Raw genomic sequence first — 21,076 nt, forward strand, 5'->3', positions numbered from 1 at the left:
TCCAAAGACCAGTGTCATCAGTGGAAAAAAGAAGTGGTTTCAGAGAAATATCAGTTGACAAAGCATACATTTGATTACCAACTAGGTGGGCTGACAAGCTCATTGAAAGCATCGCATTTGTATTGTTTTTGAACATGGCACCATGCGATGTAACCTACTCTCTCCAAAGTTGAATGCAGATTTATTATTGAAGGTTAAATCAATCTTGAGGCGATGTGTTGTATGAAATGACTGCAGGATGCTTGATGTGCAGGCAGATGGATGCAGAAAACTAAAATGATGTTTTTTAACTTGTGTCAAGACTCAAGGTACCTTCAACACTATGAAGGATATCTGAAGAAAAAAAGATGTACTGTTATATTTACCTGAAATCATTAGAGAGGAAAAATCTATCAAGGTTCATAATTTGCAGGAAACTTTACATATTGAGATTAATTTCCAAAGGAGGTAGTATAGACATGACAGGTGCAGTGGTGGTAGTGGTGGGGAGGAGAGAAGGTTGGGGCAAGAGGTGAACTAAACCCATATCATAAGATAAATGAAAGACCAAGTCCTCCAGAAAAAGTCCTTATTTCACGATTAGATTACTGATTACAACTTACATTGCCAAAGTTGTCTGCCAAGAACATCTGTCAACAATTACAAAATTAGGATAAAACTAAAGAACAATGCAAAAACATGGCAGTGATCCAAGAGAGTAAATGGCAGAAAGGTGCAATGATTAGACAACAGAGCCAATTGGCCAGGCTCATGATTTAAATGAATTGGTATGAATTCTGAACTACAAAACGAACATTTAAACACGTAGATGTTATCAATCATTTAAGGAGTAATACTTACTGGATCAATTTCACAGCATTTGCACTCGACGCTAAAGAATGTGAGTTGAGCCAGACATTCATTTTTCCATCTTCAGACAAGTTGGTCTGTATTGTCTAGGTCAGCAGTGAGAGGACTTCAGACATTTTAAAAAGTGTGAATTAAAAGGTGGCCACTGGCAGAAGGCATGGTAAGGTGGAAAGTGCAAACATGCAAAGCTCACTGATTTCAGATCAGAAGAGATGACAACATGACTTTTTAAGCTTCCGACTGGCTTATTCTAGATACTCGCTGAATTTTTCATCAAGTAAGGATACAGAATCATGTTTTCATGACAGTGGTCACGGCCCTAAAAACAGAATTTATTGGGCAAGGGTACTCTTCTCCAATTCATTTCTGCTACTTTTGTTTAATTCTTGACGACTTAAATTGAATTAAACGTCTATACTCAAATATACTGTCTCAATGACAAATCAACTATTTTCTTGCCAAATATAACTCAGTTTAATTGGAGGATGAGTTTGATGCTTCCAGGATCCGAATGGCTTAACACTAGTGTCTAGCTAAAATGGCTAATTTATACAGAATTCAACAATATTTTCCTCAGAACATTAACGTCCCATTTTTGCTAGAATTTATCTCACTTCTGGTGATCTGGTTCACTCCCCTAAGTGAAACATTTGACTTCAACTATTTGGAGTTGGATTCAAACTGCCAAAGGATTGGCATTGTATCGTGCGATAGCTATAATCTTAATCCATGCAAATACTTACCGTTTTCATCCAGTGAAAAATCGTCTTGGGCATATCGGAACTTTTCTGGGCCACAAGCAATGAACACATCATCATCCCCAAAAAAGTCTTGTAGGCATGACACCTGCAGAAACCAAACATTAAAAATTTTTAAAAGGGAAAAAAAATCGTGCTCTAGGTGTACTCCTTTCACAGACAATAGACAAATTACTCAAACATGTTCTTAAATTCAAATTCCTGAAAAGAGGTCATATAAGTACTTATGAGCCACAGAAGTAAATTGAAAGAAAATGTTAATATTTGTCAACCTTTGGCCAATCCTGACCAGCCAAATTCCAAATGAGAAGATGATTAACACAGAACAGATTTATTTCTGCAGTCTATTATTTGAACAGAGATACAGAAAAGCCTCTGAGTTGTCAGTTCTAAGAATTTGGGGGTGGCATGGTGGCTCAGTGGTTAGCACTACTGCCTCACAGCACCAGGGCTCCCGGGTTTGATTCCTGCTTCGGGCAACTGTCTGTGTGGAGTTTAAACATTTTCCCCGTGTCTGCGTGGGTTTACTCCCACAATCCAAAGATGTGCAGATTAGGTGAATTGGCTATGCTAAATTGTCCATAGTACATTAGTCAGGGGTCAATGTAGGGAAACGGGTCTGGGTGGGCTACTCTTCAGAGGGTTGGTGTGGACTTGTTGGGCTGAAGGGCCTGTTTTCACACTGTAGGGAATCTAAAAAAAATTGTGGCATCTGTGTTTGTTGAGTAAGAAGAGAAACAAGCCAGTTCTGAAATAGTCGTACTGGACTCAAAGTGCTAACTGTATTTCTCTCACAGATAGTGCCAGACCTGCTGAGTTTCTCCAGAACTCTGTTTTAATTTCAGATTTCCAGCATCCACAGTATTTTGCTTTTCACTGCCAATGGAGGTGCTTAGACTTAACTGTGGGCAGGGAACTTGGTAAGTGGTGAGCCCAGCAAATAAACTCTGTCAAGGTTGTGTTAGGTCTCCTGTTGGGATCTGTCATTCAAGGGCATCCAGTGTCTGATTGGGAGGAGATGGGAGAGAAGGGGGGACCATAGACAGCTGTACCTTCTGCTCTCACTGCCCATGAACATGGGCATCCTAGGCCTTCAGTGGGTATGGTACTGTCATTAACTACATGGCCTCCCAGTACTGTAATATAATGACGCTGATCAATAAAGAGTTGCCAGCCATTCGCGGATAGACAGAATGGCCCACCATTACTTAATTAAATGCCTGACTGGCACTTCTCAATAAGAGATGGCAAAGCGTTCTCACCAGCTGACCAACCAATGATGAATCAGAGAGACCCCCATCACAACCATTAAATTCTGCCCAGGCTCTCTTCCAACAAGTACAACTGGTTTGCATTTAGTTATTAACATTTGCTGATTCAATGGCAAAAATGATACTTAAATCATCTTTGTTTTGAAAAAGGGCAGAATTGACCCCTGACTTCCACTAACCGACACAGTCAAGTCTTGTCATATTTTCCCGTTATAGATGGGTTATCGAACATCGAAGCAATTACACATTAGTCATTGGAAATTCAGGAATGGGTAATGGTTACCAATGTGCCAAACTTTGAATTAAATATTCTAATTATAGTATCAGTACATCAAAAGTTAATTTTAGAAAACAGAAGATCAAGCTGATTCCTAGATTAAACATCAAAAGAATGGAATATAATTGAGCCAATGTATCGGCAGATGGCCAATTTTGAAATACATTAAAGGAGTTAATCAAGGAGAGAAATATTCCCAAAGCTAATGAGTAAAAACAGAACTGAAAGGCAACAGAATTGTGGTTACGATATCAAATCCCACAAGGCTAAGGGTGTGAGTCAGAGAGACACAGTTAAAACAAAATGGAAAGAAGGAAGATTGTGTCCAATCTGTTGCTTTTATGGCAGTATTGTTTCAAACATTTAAATTGGGGCTGCGATTTAAATTTTACATCTCAGGATTGGAAAAGGCAGCAGTGGAAGAAGCCAGAAGATGGAGCGGCACATGACAAATACCTTTTACTGATCTCCTGGTGAGATCCCTCTGCTCCCTCTAAAAGCTAGTTTAGGACCACTTGTTTCAACCACAAGTTGTATAGCATCAGGAAATTGAGCGGAATCAATGTAACATGAAAATAAATCTTTTCAATACCATTACATTACATTTACACACCCTCCACCAATTCATTTCCCCTATAAATAACACATTATGCAAATCATGTATATAATTATATTACATTTACCACAACCCATTAGACTGTGATTTCCATCCCATTCTCCACCATATGCAGAGGAGGACCAGCGTCTTATCCCAGCACCGTTAGAGGTCAATCCATCAACGTGGTCTGAGGTTGCTACCCAGGTCACCAAAGCAGGAAGAAGGTCAATGACCGACTCCATTCTGCCATCACCTTCTCCCTGCTACTAGACCCATCAAGCGTATGCACTTGACCAAGGCTCATGCTCACTCTCACTAATGCATGCAATGTCTTCCCTTATTCACACTCATGCCCACCTACTAAACCTCCTACTCATGGCCTCTGCATTTTCTAATCACACTCTCAGGACAACTCATCACCCTTCCTCCACCTTCAGCAACACATACAACTGTGCCAGCTACTTTTATCCCACCTAATCCCTCACGATGTGAAGACAGCTCAAAATAAGGAGCTGAGAACGGGGATAAATGTTGAAGAATGTTGGTAAGGGATGATATTCAGTCCCTTGCACGGGGGGACCTAGAATCAGGGGATGTAGAGTCAGTATGGATACAGCTGAGAAATTCTAAGGGTAGAAAGGCCCTCTTAGGAGTTATCTACAGGCTCCCAAACAATTGTATGGATGTAGGGTGTAAGTTGAATAAGGAGCTGAAATTAGCCTGTCGCAAAGATGTTACTACAGTTGTTATGGGGGATTTCAACATGCAGGTAGACTGGGAGAATAAGGATGGTATTGGACCTCAAGAGAGAGACTTTGTGGAGTGCCTCCGAGATGGATTTTTAGAACACCTGGTGCTGGAGCCTACCAGGGAGAATGCAATTCTGGATCTGGTATTGTGCAACAAACCAGAATTGATCAGGGACCTCGAAGTGAAGGAGCCATTAGGAGGTAGTAACCATAATACAATAAGCTTCAATCTGCAATTTGAAAGGGAGAGGGTACAATCGGAAGTGACAATATTTCAGTTGAATAAAGGGAACTATGGAGCTATGAGGAAGGAGTTGGCCAAAGTTCAATGGTGCAATACCTTAGCAGGGATGACAGTGGAGGAACAATGGCAGATAGTTCTGGGTATAATGCAGAAGATGCAGGATCAGATCATTCCAAAAAGGAAGAAAGATCCTAGGAAGAGGCAGGGATGGCCGTGGCTGAGGAGAGAAGTTAAGAAACATATAAAGTCAAAAGAGAAAAAATATAACACAGCCAAGATAAGTGGAAAAACGGAGGACTGGGAAGCTTTTAAAGAACAACAGAGGATTACTAAGAAGGAAATACGCAGAGAAAAAATGAGGTACGAAGGTAAACTGGCCAAAAATATAAAGGAGGATAGGAAAAGCTTTTTTAGATATGTGAAAAGGAAAAAAATGGTTAAAACTAGAATTGAGCTCTTGAAGACAGAAACAGGGGAATATATTACGGGGAACAAAGAAATGGAGAAGAGTTGAATTGGTACTTCAGATCTGTGTTCACTGGGGAAAACACAAGCAATCTCTCAGAGGTAACAGTGGCTGAAGGACCTGAACTGAAGGGAATTTATATTTGCCAGGAATTGGTGTTGAAGAGACTGTTAGGTCTGAAGGTTGATAAGTCCCCGGGGCCTGATGGTCTACATCCCAGGGTACTAAAGGGGATGGCTTTAGAAATCGTGGATGCATTGGTGATTATTTTCCAGAGTTCGATAGATTCAGGATCAGTTCCTGCGGATTGGAGGGTGGCTAATGTTGTACACTTTTTAAGAAAGAAGCGATAGAGAAAGCAGGAAATTATACACCAGTTAGTCTGACCTCAGTGGTGGGAAAAGATGCTGGAGTCAATTATAAAGGATGAAATTACGACACATCTGGATAGCAGAAACAGGATAGGTCAGAGTCAGCATGGATTTATGAAGGGGAAATCATGCTTGACTAATCTTCTGGAATTTTTTGAGGATGTAACTCTGAAGATGGACAAGGGAGATCCAGTGCATGTAGTGTACCTGGAATTTCAGAAAGCCTTTGATAAAGTCTCACATAGGAGGTTAGTGAGCAAAATTAGGGTGCATGGTATTGGGGACAAAGTACTGACTTGGATTGAAAATTGGTTGGCTGACAGTGAAGAAGGCATTTGGTATGCTTTCCTTTATTGGTCAGAGTATTGAGTACAGGAGTTGGGAGGTCATGTTGCAGCTGTACAGGACATTGGTTAGGCCACTGTTGGAATATTGCGTGCAATTCTGGTCTCCTTCCTATCGGGAAGGTGTTGTGAAACTTGAAAGGGTTCAGAGGAGATTTACAAGGATTTTTTAGATTACTTACAGTATGGAAACAGGCCCTTCGGCCCAACAAGTCCACACCGACCCGCCGAAGCGCAACCCACCCATACCCCTATATTTATCCCTTACCTAACACTATGGGCAATTTAGCATGGACAATTCACCTGACCCGCACATCTTTGGATTGTGGGAGGAAACCGGAGCACCCGGAGGAAACCCACGCAGACACAGGGAGAATGTGCAAACTCCACACAGTCAGTCGCCTGAGGCGGGAATTGAACCCAGGTCTCTGGCGCTGTGAGGCAGCAGTGCTAACCACTGTGCTACCGTGCCGCCCATGAATGTTGCCAGGGTTGGAGGATCTGAGCTACAGGGAAAGGCTGAACAGGCTAGGGCTGTTTTCCCTGGAGCGTCGGAGGCTTAGGAGTGACAAAATTATGTCACAAAATTTACAAAATTATGAGGGGCATGGATAGGATAAATAGGCAAAGACTTTTCCCAGGGGTCGGGGAGTCCAGAACTAGAGGGCATAGGTTTAGGGTGAGAGGGGAAAGATATAAAAGAGACCTATGGGTCAACTTTTTCATGCAGGGGGTGCTACGTGTATGGAATGAGCTGCCAGAGGATGTAGTGGAGGCTAGTACAATTGCAACATTTAAGAGGCATTTGGATGGGTATATGAATAGGAAGGGTTTGGAGGGATATGGGCCGGGTGCTGGCAGGTGGGACTGGATTGGGTTGGGATATCTGGTCAGCATGGACGGGTTGGACCGAAAGGCCTGTTTCCATGCTGTACATCTCTATGATTCTATGACTCTATGACAGGAAACAAAGAGTAGTGACAAACAGCTCCTTTTCAGAATGGCAAGCGGTGACCAGTGGGGTACCGCAGGGATCAGATTCTGGATTAGTGGTGCGGATCAGTGCTGGGACCGCAGCTTTTTACAATATATATTAAAGATATAGAAGATGGTATTAATAGTAACATCAGCAAATTTGCTGATGATACAAAGCTGGGTGGCAGGGTGAAATGTGAGGAAGATCTTAGGAGATTACAGGGTGACCTGGACAGGATAGGTAAGTGGACAGATGCATGGCAGATGCAGTTTAATGTGGATTAATGCATTGTTATCCACTTTGGTGACAAGAACAGGAAGGCAGATTACGACCTAAATGGAATCAATTTAGATAAAGGGGCAGTACAAAGAGATCTAGGTGTACTTGTATACCAGTCAATGAAGCTGAAAATGTGTTGCTGGAAAAGTGCAGCAGGTCAGGCAGCATCCAAGGAACAGGAGATTTGACGTTTCGGGCATAAGCCCTTCTTCAGTAATGAGGAAAGTGTGTCCAGCAGGCTAAGATAAAAGGTAGGGAGGAGGGACTTAGGGGAGATGCGATGGAGATGTGATAGGTGGAAAGAGGTCAAGGTGAGGGTGATAGGCCGGAGTGGGGTGGGGTCGGAGAGGTCAGGAAGAAGATTGCAGGTTAGGAAGGCAGTGCTGAGTTCGAGGGATTTGACTGAGACAAGATGGGGGGGGGAGGGGAAATGAGGAAACTGGAGAAATCTGAGTTCATCCCTTGTAGTTGGAGGGTTCCTAGGCGGAAGATGAGGCGCTCTTCCTCCAACCGTCGTGTTGTTATGGTCTGGCGATGGAGGAGTCCAAAGACCTGCATGTCCTTGGTGGAGTGGGAGGGGGAGTTAAAGTGTTGAGCCACGGGGCGGTTGGGTTGGTTGGTCCGGGTATCCCAGAGGTGTTCTCTGAAACGTTCCGCAAGTAGGCGGCCTGTCTCCCCAATATAGAGGAGGCCACATCGGGTGCAGTGGATACAATAGATGATGTGTGTGGAGGTGCAGGTGAATTTGTGGCGGATATGGAAGGATCCCTTGGGGCCTTGGAGAGAGGTAAGGGAGGATGGTGTGGGCGCAAGTTTTGCATTTCTTGCGGTTGCAGGGTAAGGTGCCGGGAGTGGAGGTGGGGTTGGTGGGGGGTGTGGACCTGACGAGGGAGTCACGGAGGGAGTGGTCTTTTTGGAATGCTAATAGGGGAGGGGAGGGAAATATATCCCTGGTGGTGGGGTCCGTTTGGAGGTGGCGGAAATGACAGCGGATGATACGCTGTATACGGAGGTTGGTGGGGTGGTAGGTGAGAACCAGTGGGGTTCTGTCCTGGTGGCGGTTGGAGGGGCGGGGCTCAAGGGCGGAGGAGCAGGAAGTGGAGGAGATGCGGTGGAGGGCATCGTCGATCACATCTGGGGGGAATCTGCGGTCCTTGAAGAAGGAGGCCATCTGGGCTGTACAGTATTGGAACTGGTCCTCCTGGGAGCAGATGCGGCAGTGACGAAGGAATTGGGAATATGGGATGGCGTTTTTACAGGGGGCAGGGTGGGAGGAGGTGTAGTCTAGGTAGCTGTGGGAGTCAGTTGGTTTATAGTAGATGTCTGTGTTGATTCGGTCGCCCGAGATAGAAATGGAAAGGTCTAGGAAGGGGAGGGAGGAGTCTGAGACGGTCCAGGTGAATTTGAAGGTGTTGGTAAAGTGGATGAACTGTTCAACCTCCTCGTGGGAGCACGAGGCAGCGCCGATACAGTCATCGATGTAGCGGAGGAAAAGGTTTGGGGTGGTGCCAGTATAGTTGCGGAAGATGGACTGTTCCACATATCCTACGAAGAGGCAGGCATAGCTGGGGCCCATGCGGGTGCCCATGGCAACTCCTTTGGTTTGGAGGAAGTGGGAGGATTGGAAAGAGAAGTTGTTCAGGGTGAGGACCAGTTCAGTCAGTCGAAGGAGGGTGTCAGTGGTTGGTACGACGGGAAAGGAAGAAGCGGAGGGCTTTGAGTCCTTCGTGATGGGGGATAGAGATGTACAGGGACTGGATGTCCATGGTGAAGATAAGGTGTTGGGGACCGGGGAAGCGAAAATCATGGAGGAGGTGGAGGGCGTGGGTGGTGTCCCGAATGTAGGTGGGGAGTTCTTGCACTAAGGGGGACAGGACTGTGTCGAGGTATGCAGAGATGAGTTCGGTGGGGCAGGAGCAGGCTGAGACAATGGGTCGGCCAGGGCAGTCAGGTTTGTGGATTTTGGGCAGGAGGTAGAAACGGGCGGTACGGGGTTGTGGGACTATGAGGTTGGAGGTGGTGGATGGGAGATCCCCTGAGGTGATGAGGTTATGAATGGTCTGGGAGATGATGGTTTGGTGGTGGGAGGTGGGGTCATGGTCAAGGGGGAGTAGGAGGAGGTGTCGGCGAGCTGGCGTTTGGCCTCAGCTGTGTAAAGGTCGGTGCGCCAAACTACTACCGCGCCTCCCTTGTCTGCCGGTTTGATGGTGAGGTTGGGGTTGGAGCGGAGGGCTGCACGTTCCGAGGGTAAGAGGTTGGAGTGGGTAAGAGGGGTGGACAGGTTGAGGCGGTTAATGTCGCGGCGGCAGTTGGCTATAAAGAGATCGAGGGCGGGTAAGAGGCCAGCACGGGGTGTCCAGGTGGATGGGGTGTGTTGGAGGCGGGAGAAGGGGTTGTCAGAGGGTGGGCGAGAATCTTGGTTGAAGAACTAGGCACGGAGGTGAAGGCAGCAGAAGAATTGTTCAATGTCTCGCCGCGTGTTGAACTTGTTAATCCGAGAGCGTAGGGGAATGAAGGTGAGGCCTCTGCTGAGTAGGGGAATGAAGGTGAGGCCTCTGCTGAGTAGGGAAATGAAGGTGAGGCCTCTGCTGAGTAGGGAAATGAAGTTGAGGCCTCTGCTGTAACTTCCTACCAGTCAATGAAGGCAAGCATGCAGGTACAGCAGGCAGTGAAGAAAGCTAATAGCATGCTGGTCTTCATAACAAGAGGGATTGAGTATAGAAGCAAAGAGGTTCTTCTGCAGCTATACAGGGTCCTGGTGAGACCGCACGTGGAATATTGTGTGCAGTTCTGGTCTCCAAATTTGAGGAAAGACACTCTGGCTATTGAGGGAGTGCAGCGTAGGTTCATGAGGTCAATTCCTGGAATGGTGGACTATCTTATGTTGAAAGATTGGAGCGATTGGGCTTGTATACACTCCAGTTTAGAAGACTGAGAGGGGATCTGATTGAGATGGATAAGATTATTAAAGGATTAGACACTCTGGAGGCAGGAAATACGTTTCCGCTGATGGGTGAGTCCCAAACCAGAGGACACAGCTTAAAAACAAGGGGCAGGCCATTTAGGACAGGGATGAGGAGAAACTTCTTCACCCAGAGAGTGGTGGCTGTGTGGAATGCTCTGCCTCAGAAGGCAGTGGAGGCCCAGTCTCTGGATTCATTTAAGAAAGAGTTGGATAGAGCTCTCAAGGATACTGGATCTAAGGGTTATGGAGATAAGGCAGGAACAGGATACTGATTAAGGATGATCATAATGAATGGTGGTGCAGGCTCGAAGGGCAGAATGGCCTACTCCTGCACCTATTGTCTATTGTATCTGACATTCAGCTCTTTATATCCCCTACCATGAAAAGGATCCTGGGCCTGACCCAGGAGAACCATAGCCATTCATGTGGTGATGTCAAAGTCCCCATGTCCTGGAATCTAAGTAAGAAGCAGTGTCCATCACTCTCTTCCAGTCTCAGGGTCAATCTGTAGGTGATTGTACAGTTTGATGCAGCTATCGCCCATTCTGTTACACTACTCCAGTGACTTGGAGGTGTCTGTTGTAGGCAATCCATGTCTCAAAGCAATATATGAGACCTTTCCTATTACTGACACAGTGAATCCATTCTTACCGTGCTTGAATGTCTTTCTCTTTTGTTTCCTGCACGTAAAAGTAATATCTGCACACAGTCTCGATGGTCAAGAGGTCCTGCAAGAGATCTTCTCTGCTTCTGAAGGAGCTTCAAATCTCTCAGAGGATGCAGTGGCAAGGAGGCATCCTGCACCCTCCAGCAGCTCAGACACCAACACCTCAGTGGGCATTTTTGTTAGGTTAAAAGTCAGGAGCACAAACTGGTAAGTGCACCACTGCTACATTTCTGGTGATGTAATGGAAGAAATGCCCCAAGTTACTGGCACTCCAAAGGCTGCTGGAGACCAGGAATTTGCTCAGCCTTAGGCAGGAGATGACCGCATATTGCCAACTATTTATAACTGCTTTCAACGTGCAAGACGTCACAGGGGCAGCAGGTAGGTTTGCCAACAGCACTGAGCAAAATGACTTGGAAGTTTCAGGATTCCATCAACATGCTTGCACCAAACTGCCTCTGGCATGCGAGCACTGGCTACCTCAACCTCCATGGCAATGAGGTCTAGCACACTCAGTATCTGCTGAATATCCACACAGACCTGCACTCTATCACTCTGGCCATTGGTGCTGAATACCAATGCAAAGCAACAGGAGTACAAGGGACCTTAACTTCAAAGCCAGGGTGATACTAATACTCTTGACTGTTCTATTTTAGAAGACAGTGGATGGAAAGTTTGCACCAGTCAAGATTGTGAACTTCCTCTGTGCTGACATTGAGAAGCACCTCTCTTACATCAACATATTTGATCTGGTTCAATTCTTCCTTCTGTTTGGCTTTGGGCATGTATCTGCAAAGGCTAATCTACTGTTGCTTCTTGACTTGTTGGACAATAACAGTTTGCTCATGGACAAGTGTTGGACAGTTGTTTGCTTCTGGATCAACCATTCTCTGAGAAGGTGTCAATCTCCTCCAACTCCTCTGATGAATTTAAGGTCAAGACATATAAGCAGACCCAAAGTGAAAATAATTGATTTTACACACATTCTCAACTCTCTTTTATGTGTTTTGCTGCAGTGTAACTGATAACAGTCCAATGCTTCTGACAGCTGCAAATGTGTTGCTGGTCAAAGCACAGCAGGTTAGGCAGCATCTCAGGAATAGAGAATTCGACGTTTCGAGCATAAGCCCTTCATCAGGAATAAGAGAGAGAGAGCCAAGCAGGCTGAGATAAAAGGTAGGGAGGAGGGACTAGGGGGAGGGGCGATGGAGGTGGGATAGGTGGAAGGAGGTCAAGGTGAGGGTGATAGGCCGGAGTGGGGTGGGGGCGGAGAGGTCAGGAAGAGGATTGCAGGTTAGGAGGGCGGTGCTGAGTTGAGGGAACCGACTGAGACAAGGTGGGGGGAGGGGAAATGAGGAAGCTGGAGAAATCTGAATTCATACCTTGTGGTTGGAGGGTTCCCAGGCGGAAGATGAGGCGCTCCTCCTCCAGCCGTCGTGTAGTTGTGTTCTGCCGGTGGAGGAGTCCAAGGACTTGCATGTCCTCGGTGGAGTGGGAGGGGGAGTTAAAGTGTTGAGCCACGGGGTGATTGGGTTGGTTGGTTCGGGCGGCCCAGAGGTGTTCTCTGAAGCGTTCCGCAAGTAAGCGGCCTGTCTCACCAATATAGAGGAGGCCACATCGGGTGCAGCGGATGCAATAGATGATGTGTGTGGAGGTACAGGTGAACTTGTGGCGGATATGGAAGGATCCCTTGGGGCCTTGGAGGGAAGTGAGTGTGGAGGTGTGGGTGCAAGTTTTACATTTCCTGCGGTTGCAGGGGAAGGTGCCGGGGGTGGAGGTTGGGTTGGTGGGGGGTGTGGATCTGACAAGGGAGTCACGAAGGGAGTGGTCCTTGCGGAACGCTGATAGGGGAGGGGAGGGAAATATATCCTTGGTGGTGGGGTCCGTTTGGAGGTGGCGGAAATGGCGGCGGATGATACGTTGTATGTGCAGGTTGGTGGGGTGGTAGGTGAGAACCAGTGGGGTTCTGTCTTGGTGGCGGTTGGAGGAGCGGGGCTCAAGGGCGGAGGAGCGGGAAGTGGAGGAGATGCGGTGGAGGGCATCGTCGATCACGTCTGGGGGGAATCTGCGGTCCTTGAAGAAGGAGGCCATCTGGGCTGTGCGGTGTTGGAATTGGTCCTCCTGGGAGCAGATGTGGCGGAGACGAAGGAATTGGGAATATGGGATGGCGTTTTTACAGGGGGCAGGGTGGGAGGAGGTGTAGTCCAGGTAGCTGTGGGAGTCAGTCGGTTTATAATAGATGTCTGTGTTGAGTCGGTCGCCCGAGATAGAAATGGAAAGGTCTAGGAAGGGGAGGGAGGAGTCTGAGACAGTCCAGGTGAATTTCAGGTCGGGATGGAAGGTGTTAGTAAAGTTGATGAACTGTTCAACCTCCTCGTGGGAGCACGAGGCAGCGCCGATACAGTCATCGATGTAGCGGAGGAAAAGGTGGGGGGTGGTGCCAGTGTAGTTGCGGAAGATGGACTGTTCCACATATCCTACGAAGAGGCAGGCATAGCTGGGGCCCATGCGGGTGCCCATGGCAACTCCTTTAGTTTGGAGGAAGTGGGAGGATTGAAAAGAGAAGTTATTCAGGGTGAGGACCAGTTCAGTCAGTCGAAGGAGGGTGTCAGTGGAAGGGTACTGGTTGGTGCGGCGGGAAAGGAAGAAGCGGAGGGCTTTGAGTCCTTCGTGATGGGGGATGGAGGTGTACAGGGACTGGATGTCCATAGTGAAAATAAGGCGTTGGGGACCGGGGAAGCGAAAATCCTGGAGGAGGTGGAGGGCGTGGGTGGTGTCCCGAACGTAGGTGGGGAGTTCTTGGACTAAAGGGGACAGGACCGTGTCGAGGTATTGGGAGATGAGTTCGGTGGGGCAGGAGCAGGCTGAGACAATGGGTCGGCCGGGGCAGGCAGGTTTGTGGATTTTGGGCAGGAGGTAGAAACGGGCGGTGCGGGGTTGTGGGACTATGAGGTTGGAGGCGGTGGATGGGAGATCCCCTGAGGTGATGAGGTCCTGGATGGTCTGGGAGATGATGGTTTGGTGGTGGGAGGTGGGGTCGTGGTCAAGGGGGCGATAAGAGGAGGCGTCCATGCTTCTGACACATTTATTTCATCTGTGCCATATAGTCCTAAATCTGTATGCTGCGCCTTCTAGCTCTTCATCCATTGTAATTGGTCTGATATAGAAGCAAGTATTACTGTCCTATCAGACAGAAAATTCTTAGGACTCTTAGGATTCTTAGGAAGCTCTCTCTCCCATCAGATTCTTCTGAATTAGTTTGTTCCACTGTGAATGCTTTCAGAATATTCTCCAATGGAGGCATCTCAACAAATCTCAACAATCTTTTCTAATGGTGGTGTGTTGCAATAGTGGGCAACCATTAATCTGTCTCTGTTCTGAAGCTGTGAATTACTTCTGCACACCACTGGTGGTGATCTACAGTTTTAATATAGTATTGTTTAAATTGGCCAGACACTGTCTGCATCTGTGAGCTCTTGTTGTCCTCCAGTGCTAAAATTGACTTTTGGCATCTGCTATTCAGCCTGTTCTGTGTAGGCTTGACATTTTTCTCTCTGGAGTGACTATACCTTATAAGATTAATACACTCTTATGGCCTCTTGAGGTAATGTTAGTCTTCTCCTGTTCAGGATCTGTTTATGACCATTTCTGTTTCTGTTGACAGCACAATTTAAATAGCTTTCTCAAACATTAAAACTTCCTTGGATTGTAAGAAATCTGACTAAGATTTATCAAGAATTCCATCCAAAGCTCTGTCTCTTGTGAATTCTGATTTCAAAGCTCCACATTCACAGTAGAGCAGGAGAGATCATTCATGAAAGTATCTATGGATTCTCTTGGAGGTTGAACTCTTCTGTGAAATCTTGCTCATTCAACAATTTTATGTGTTCTTAAATTAAAGCAATTATCAAAGGTTTTTAGGATGTCTTCAAAAGTGTTTGTCCTCACTGTAATACTTTGACCATCAGTAACATTATCACAATTGGACCTGCAGAACACAATAGGCAAAAGTGAGGACTGCAGATGCTGGAAACCAGAGTTTAGATCAGAATGGTGCTGAAAAAGCACAGCAAGTCAGGCAGCATCCGAGGAGCAGGAAAATCGATGTTTCGGGCAAAAGCCCTTCATCAGGAGAGATAAAGGGGGGTGGCGGGCTGGGGAGAAGGCAGCAAAGAATACAACAGGTGAATAGGGGTGGGGACAGAGATGACAGGTCAGAGAGGAGGGTGGGGGAAGGTACCAAAGAGTACAATAGGTGAATGGAGGTGGGGATGAAGGTGATAGGTCAGAGGGGAGGGTGGGGGAAGGTAGCCAAGAGTATAATAGGTGAATGGGGGTGGGGATGAAGGTGATAGGTCAGAGAGGAGGGTGGAGCAGATAGGTAGGAAGGAAGATTGGTAGGTAGGACAGGTCATGAGGATGATGCTGAGCTGGAAGGTTGGAACTGAGGTAAGGTGGGGGGAAGGGAAATGAGGAAACTGGTGAAGTCCACATTGATACCCTGGGGTTGAAATGTTCCAAAGCGGAAGATGAGGCACTCTTCCTCCAGGCATTGAGTGGTGAGGGAGTGGCAGTGGAGGAGGCCCAGGACCTGCAAGTCCTTGGCAGAGTGGGAGGGGGAGTTGAAATGTTGGGCCACAGGGTGGTGGGATTGATTGGTGCGGGTGTCCCGGAGATGTTCCCTGAACTGCTCTGCGAGGAGGCATCCAGTCTCCCCAATGTAGAGGAGGCCACAACGGGAGCAACTCTCTGCAGAACATAATAGTCTATTCATTTGCTCAGTTTCTGTCTTGAGTCTGGATTTTTGACAAGAAGAAGATCATCTCCACTGTTATGAAAATGCCAGAAGTAGTTGGGAATTCTAAGTCCTGTTCCTGAACCCACCTCTCATGTATTGGAGGGATAGGATTGTGGTGGGTTGTGCATATACAGTTCCTGGAAGCAGATAGTCATTTCAATCAGATTCTAGGTTACTGACACCAAGGGATCCAGAGTGTGGAGTTCAGACCAGGTAAGTGCAGGTCTCTTCTCTATACATATCTTTTGGATAATAAAGGTGCACCCTGAGAACTGAAGTACGTCTGTTGGCATGGTTCCAAAACATTGAGGAGTCAGGGAACCTTTGGTGGGGGTATCATGGATCTTTTGATGGAGAAGCATATAGTCAAGATGCTCACAGGAACTTTTAATTCTGCAGAAGTTTGCAAAAGGTGTATAAATGCTTGAAACTGCCCAACTTGTCAAGACATGTTTAGAAGTTCCAACAAGACTTGACTTATTAAGAACTGCGAAGTATCAAAGTTGGATTTTACAAATGGGAGTGCTTTTCTCAATAGACTGTAGTTTGAAATATGTTATAAGTAATTGAACTATTTCTTTCCACCTTGTTCAAACCTCCACCATTATGTGGTGCCAGGTAAGTATTTTTGAGGTTGCTTGCCACCACCAATCGTTCTTTATCTTGGATCTATCTGGTGAGTAATTATAAAGGATACACCACCATAGATCATCTATAGAACAGGGATAAAAGCAAAATACTGCAGATGTTGAAATCTGAAATAAAAACAGAAAAGTCTGGAGAAACACAGTAGGGCTGCTAGAATCTGTGGAGAGCAAAACAGAGTTAATGTTTCAAATCCAAGTATTCCAAAGAAGAGTCACATTGGACTCAAAATGCTAACCCTATTTCTCTCTCCACAGATCATGCAGACCTGTGGAGTTTCTCCAGCATTTTCTATTCTTAACAAACAAAGAGGCACCGCTCTTGGATAACAAGATTCCATGTCAGCAAAACGTACAAATATCTTTGATCATGCATAACTAATACCGGCTCCCTAAGGCCGTAAAAGTACATCTGCTCCCTCCAAAAGCTAGAGTAGAACTTGCAGCCATTACCCACAGACTGAGAGGCATTACTAGAATGGGACAAAATGTTCCATTAACATTGTAATCTTCAGAATCACAATTTTACACAGCACATGCTTCTCCTTGGAACTGGACACAAATGCTCCTTTTTCAGTGTCCATAATCTTGTTACCTGGTTGTGTTAGCACCAGGGACCTGAGTCTTTTTTTAATTTAGCAGCCTTGGAGGAATGTTAGACAATTCATTCAGAACAAAATGAAAATTAAATATTCTTTCCGGTTGTACAATAATCTCAGCAGAATGCCTCAGAAGTGTCAAAATATGTAAATTAATTACAAGTTGCTCTTCAAATTACAGCCAATACAAAAATCTGTATCAATTTTATGCAAATAAGAATAAAAGCATCAGACACAAGGAGGAACTCAATTTAATGCTGTTTAGTTCTGCAGTGCAATATGACATAAATGAAAAGCTGTAACAGGGAATTAATTTGCATATTAATGTACTCAAATAACAGATGAGGAATTTGTATGGAAGCATGAGCTAGTGATATCATTCGTTACAAGAATCTCAATATGTGTGAATGGAAATTCAAGGAAGCAAGTCATCTCAATGGTAATGATGATTACGAAGGTGTATACAAGTGTTAGTGTAAGCTGGGAGTAAATGGCATAAATGACCCAGAGGATGGAACAAGAAAAAGACAATTCAACAAATTAATGCTGTTTCCACATCGTCAGCTCACCAATAATTCTCATAGAATCATCTAGTATAGAAAAAGCCTTTTGGTCCATCAAGTCTGCACACCAGTAATGTAATACTCCTGTCTCCCGTCCCACTTTCCCACACTCAGCTCATAGCCTTGAATGGCATGAGACTTCGAATGCTCAAATCAAGTACTTTTTAAAGGTCATGAGATTTTCTGCCACAACTACCCTCCCAGGCAATGCATTCCACACTCCCACCAGGCTACTCCTCAAATCCCCTCTAAACCTCTTGCCTTCTATTTTTAAAATTGTACCCCCTTATTACTGACCTTTAATTCTATTCAAAAGCACACTGAGCCTCCAGAACAATTGTAAACATTTCCCTGACTCCATACGATTCAGTACTAGTTCAAGAAAAATCATTTAGGATTTTCAAACATATTTATTTGCAAAGAATGCAAAGGCCTAAAATGAATTTTGACTCCCTTGCATTTCACACAACAGACAACAGCATCATACATTTTGACCCATATCACCTGGTCTCTTCTGGTTGAGTCTTAATGCTTCAATGGAAAGTTGTGTGTGAAAACAAGTTTAGTCATCAGGACCTCTTAAACATCTTTACTATTTTTTTTACAAAAATCTTCTTGTTGCTGCCTCTTCAAAGAAAGGAAGGGTTTGTATTTACACAGAAATTTCATGGAAACATAGGAGCAGCAAGCCATTTAGCCCCTTATTCACAACACCCCAGTGACACACATCTCACCCCAGTGAGATCAAACAATACCAGTAACATCATATGACATAAATTCAAATTGAAACTCTTACTGCAATAATAAAGAGAATTTGATCACAAAGATTAATCATCGCTATGTACAATATCCACCACGTGTTTGTAATTTGTATTGATAATCATACTCTGCACACATTTACAATTTCAATAGAACAACCATACAAAAGAAATCTTCAAAGGTACATTTACAAAATCCTGCCAGACTGCGTTTAGGTAACCTTGAGGTTATTACAAGTCATGAACTCTGGTGTGAAAGATGTCAGTGTAAAGCATTATCCCCAGCTTTATATTGACATTTAATGTTGGATAAGACTTAGAACAAGGAAAGAAAGCTATTAGAATGAAAGCTGTTACTTTTGATATATTTTAGTTGCAGGATTCATATTATTCATCAAAATCCCCATTGTGCACATAATGACAAATTATGCACTTTGCAAAAATATTTTTCCAATATTTTAAGCTGGCTTACTTTTAGTTGTTTGACATTTGGTGGATAATAGTTACGATTGTGAAAAATTAAATGAATAATTGTTTTGCAATGCATTAGTACTCAGTCCATAGAAAAGTATTTTGGCATGGCAAGTGAAAATAGAAATCTTCTAAACTGACCTCCCCTAAACTACAAAGGGCACAGGTTGAAGGAATATCCAATAAAAATATGAAAGCTCTTTATTGAGAATTGCACTGTGGATGTGATTTCAAATGTTTACCTCTTATTTAAAAAAAACTATAATGCTTTCTCAAAATGTCTTCAGAATTCAGCATTCTTGCTTTATCAGGCAGCATGTCTTGGTCATTGTGGGCCAGGAATAGGATTTCTGGATGCTGATGATGGCACGATTGGCTGACGAGCCAGTTTGTTGGCAATATCTCACCCTGGATCATCTTCAGAATGACACAATTGCTTGTATTTCATGCATAGCAGTTACAGTAAATTGATTAAGAGGTCAATTGATGCCATTGATCAAAGGCTGACTAAATTCTTCCAGTCTCCCTACAGGCCTCCTGTTGCACTAAGAGCATGCCAGCTTCTTGTAGGCAGCCTATCGCTGTTAGACTTGGTTGGGGGGGGTGGGGGAGTTCACTCCAAAATGTCTTCCCCTTCAATAACCTGGCCACTGCTAATAAAAGCTTTCAGGTTGAAGGGTTATATCTCCACATGATTGAGTCAAGAAGCTATACCCATTATTTATTTAAAATATTTTGTAAGAGCTAAGAGGGGACCTGAAAATGAAGGATATCTTTCTCTCCTTCACTATAATAGCAAGCTCCTTCAGTGCTGAGAGCTTTATATTTGGCTCTCCAACTTAATTGGATAGCAATCCTGCTCCCTAGCCATTGATTGACAATTCTACAAAGCTAACTTTCCATTGGTGCTTCTGTCACAAATGGAAAATCTTGTACCACAGCAAAGAAGTTTCTTAATTTTCCTCAGTTCTGTTCATTACAGATCAATCTCATTCACTGCATTAAATTAAAGTCTGATTTGCTGGAGAAAACACACTTGAAGCCTTTCGTCTTATAATACTCATCAGGACAACTGCAAGAATACCAAATTACAAAGGGAACAACAATTTATACTGCATGAGAAAAATGTGTTGGTTGGTTGGCAAGCTGGCTGTGATTAGCTGAAACAATGCAATCGAGTCCCTTTTCCAAACAAATAGCATCCTCAAACTTTGTACCCTCAGCCAAAATTCTGGCAGGAAAGAAAAGCAGATACACCAAAACTATGTGTCAATATTTTGAATCAAAAATTTGGATTGGTGTTAAGGAATAGAAAAGAAGAGTGAGACACAGACTGTAGGAATGGATCAGAATGTCTTGCCCTTTCACATTTGTGGAAATCTTTCTTTCTCTCAATCAGCCACTGCTGGAGAAATGCAAGGAATTCTAAAACACAATATGAAGATGAACTCCATTTCTAATCCTCTTTGCCAAAAAGGAAAGCAGCTGATTATGACCAGGATTTAAGATACAGCATTAAAATCTGAACTATTCTTGAAAAAAATTACCTCTCTATAAATAATAAGGTATCAGTGCAGCTAGACATAATTTTTCAGTGCAATCTACAACAAAAGTTAAATCATATTACAGCATTTAAGAAAGTCCAAATTGCAAATTATTTTTGAGAATACAGGTTGAAAATCTAAGAGAAATTTAATATGGCATCATGGTGCCAGAGATGCCACTGAAGGCATTTTGACAAAACATCCACTAAAGCATTGAATCAAGCAAAGTGTCTTTGCTACTGTTTAACCATAATTGATGTGTTATTTGAGCAATGTAGCAGTTAATTATGCACTGAGGTTGGCAGCATCGAGCCACATCTTGAAAAACCAACTTGTGAACTCAATTTTTCCTCCATAGTACCATCTGCTAACAATAAGCATATCTGACAGACATTAGACCATATGTGTAAATACAAAACTTGGAATAATATTTTAAGGACTGTCAACATTGAAGTGTAGCTGTTTAGACATTCCATGAGTATATGCACTGAATGGGTCACCTGGCTGCATACACGTATAAACTGTATGGCCTCATGGCACTGGAAAAGCACAGCAGGTCAGGCAGGGTCCGAGAAACAAAACAATTGATGTTTTGGGCATAAGCCTTCATCAAGAATGTAGTAATCTTCTTTCACAAAGGTAACAACCAACCACTATTGAACATATTGCCATGGCTGTCAGTCTCCAGATACCCACTATTCATTTACCATGGGATTATTGTCAACCTTAGCATGCCCCCAGCTTAGGGAGAAGAAAAGTGAGCAAGAATTTCCACTTTTTCTTGCTGTACTCATTTTCCTTGTCACTCATGGGGACATTGGAACATGGGTGTTGCTGGCTGGGCCAGCACTTATTGCCTGTCCCTAGTTGCCCCATAGAAGGTGG

The 21,076-nt window shown here is 44.5% G+C and overlaps 1 protein-coding gene across 3 annotated transcripts in view; it reads right to left on the reverse strand.

Moving 5' to 3' along the window:
- LOC132820143 (neuronal migration protein doublecortin-like) overlaps positions 1 to 21,076 on the reverse strand; it is a 177,059-nt gene that overhangs the window by 21,535 nt on the left and 134,448 nt on the right. For all 3 annotated transcript variants that reach the window (XM_060832084.1, XM_060832085.1, XM_060832086.1), the window contains exon 4: positions 1,593 to 1,695. In XM_060832084.1, the coding sequence (XP_060688067.1) occupies positions 1,593 to 1,695 (103 nt within the window). The remainder of the gene's footprint in view (positions 1 to 1,592; positions 1,696 to 21,076) is intronic.

Source organism: Hemiscyllium ocellatum, chromosome 11 (assembly GCF_020745735.1).
Source record: "Hemiscyllium ocellatum isolate sHemOce1 chromosome 11, sHemOce1.pat.X.cur, whole genome shotgun sequence".
In the NCBI taxonomy this organism is placed as follows: domain Eukaryota; kingdom Metazoa; phylum Chordata; class Chondrichthyes; order Orectolobiformes; family Hemiscylliidae; genus Hemiscyllium; species Hemiscyllium ocellatum.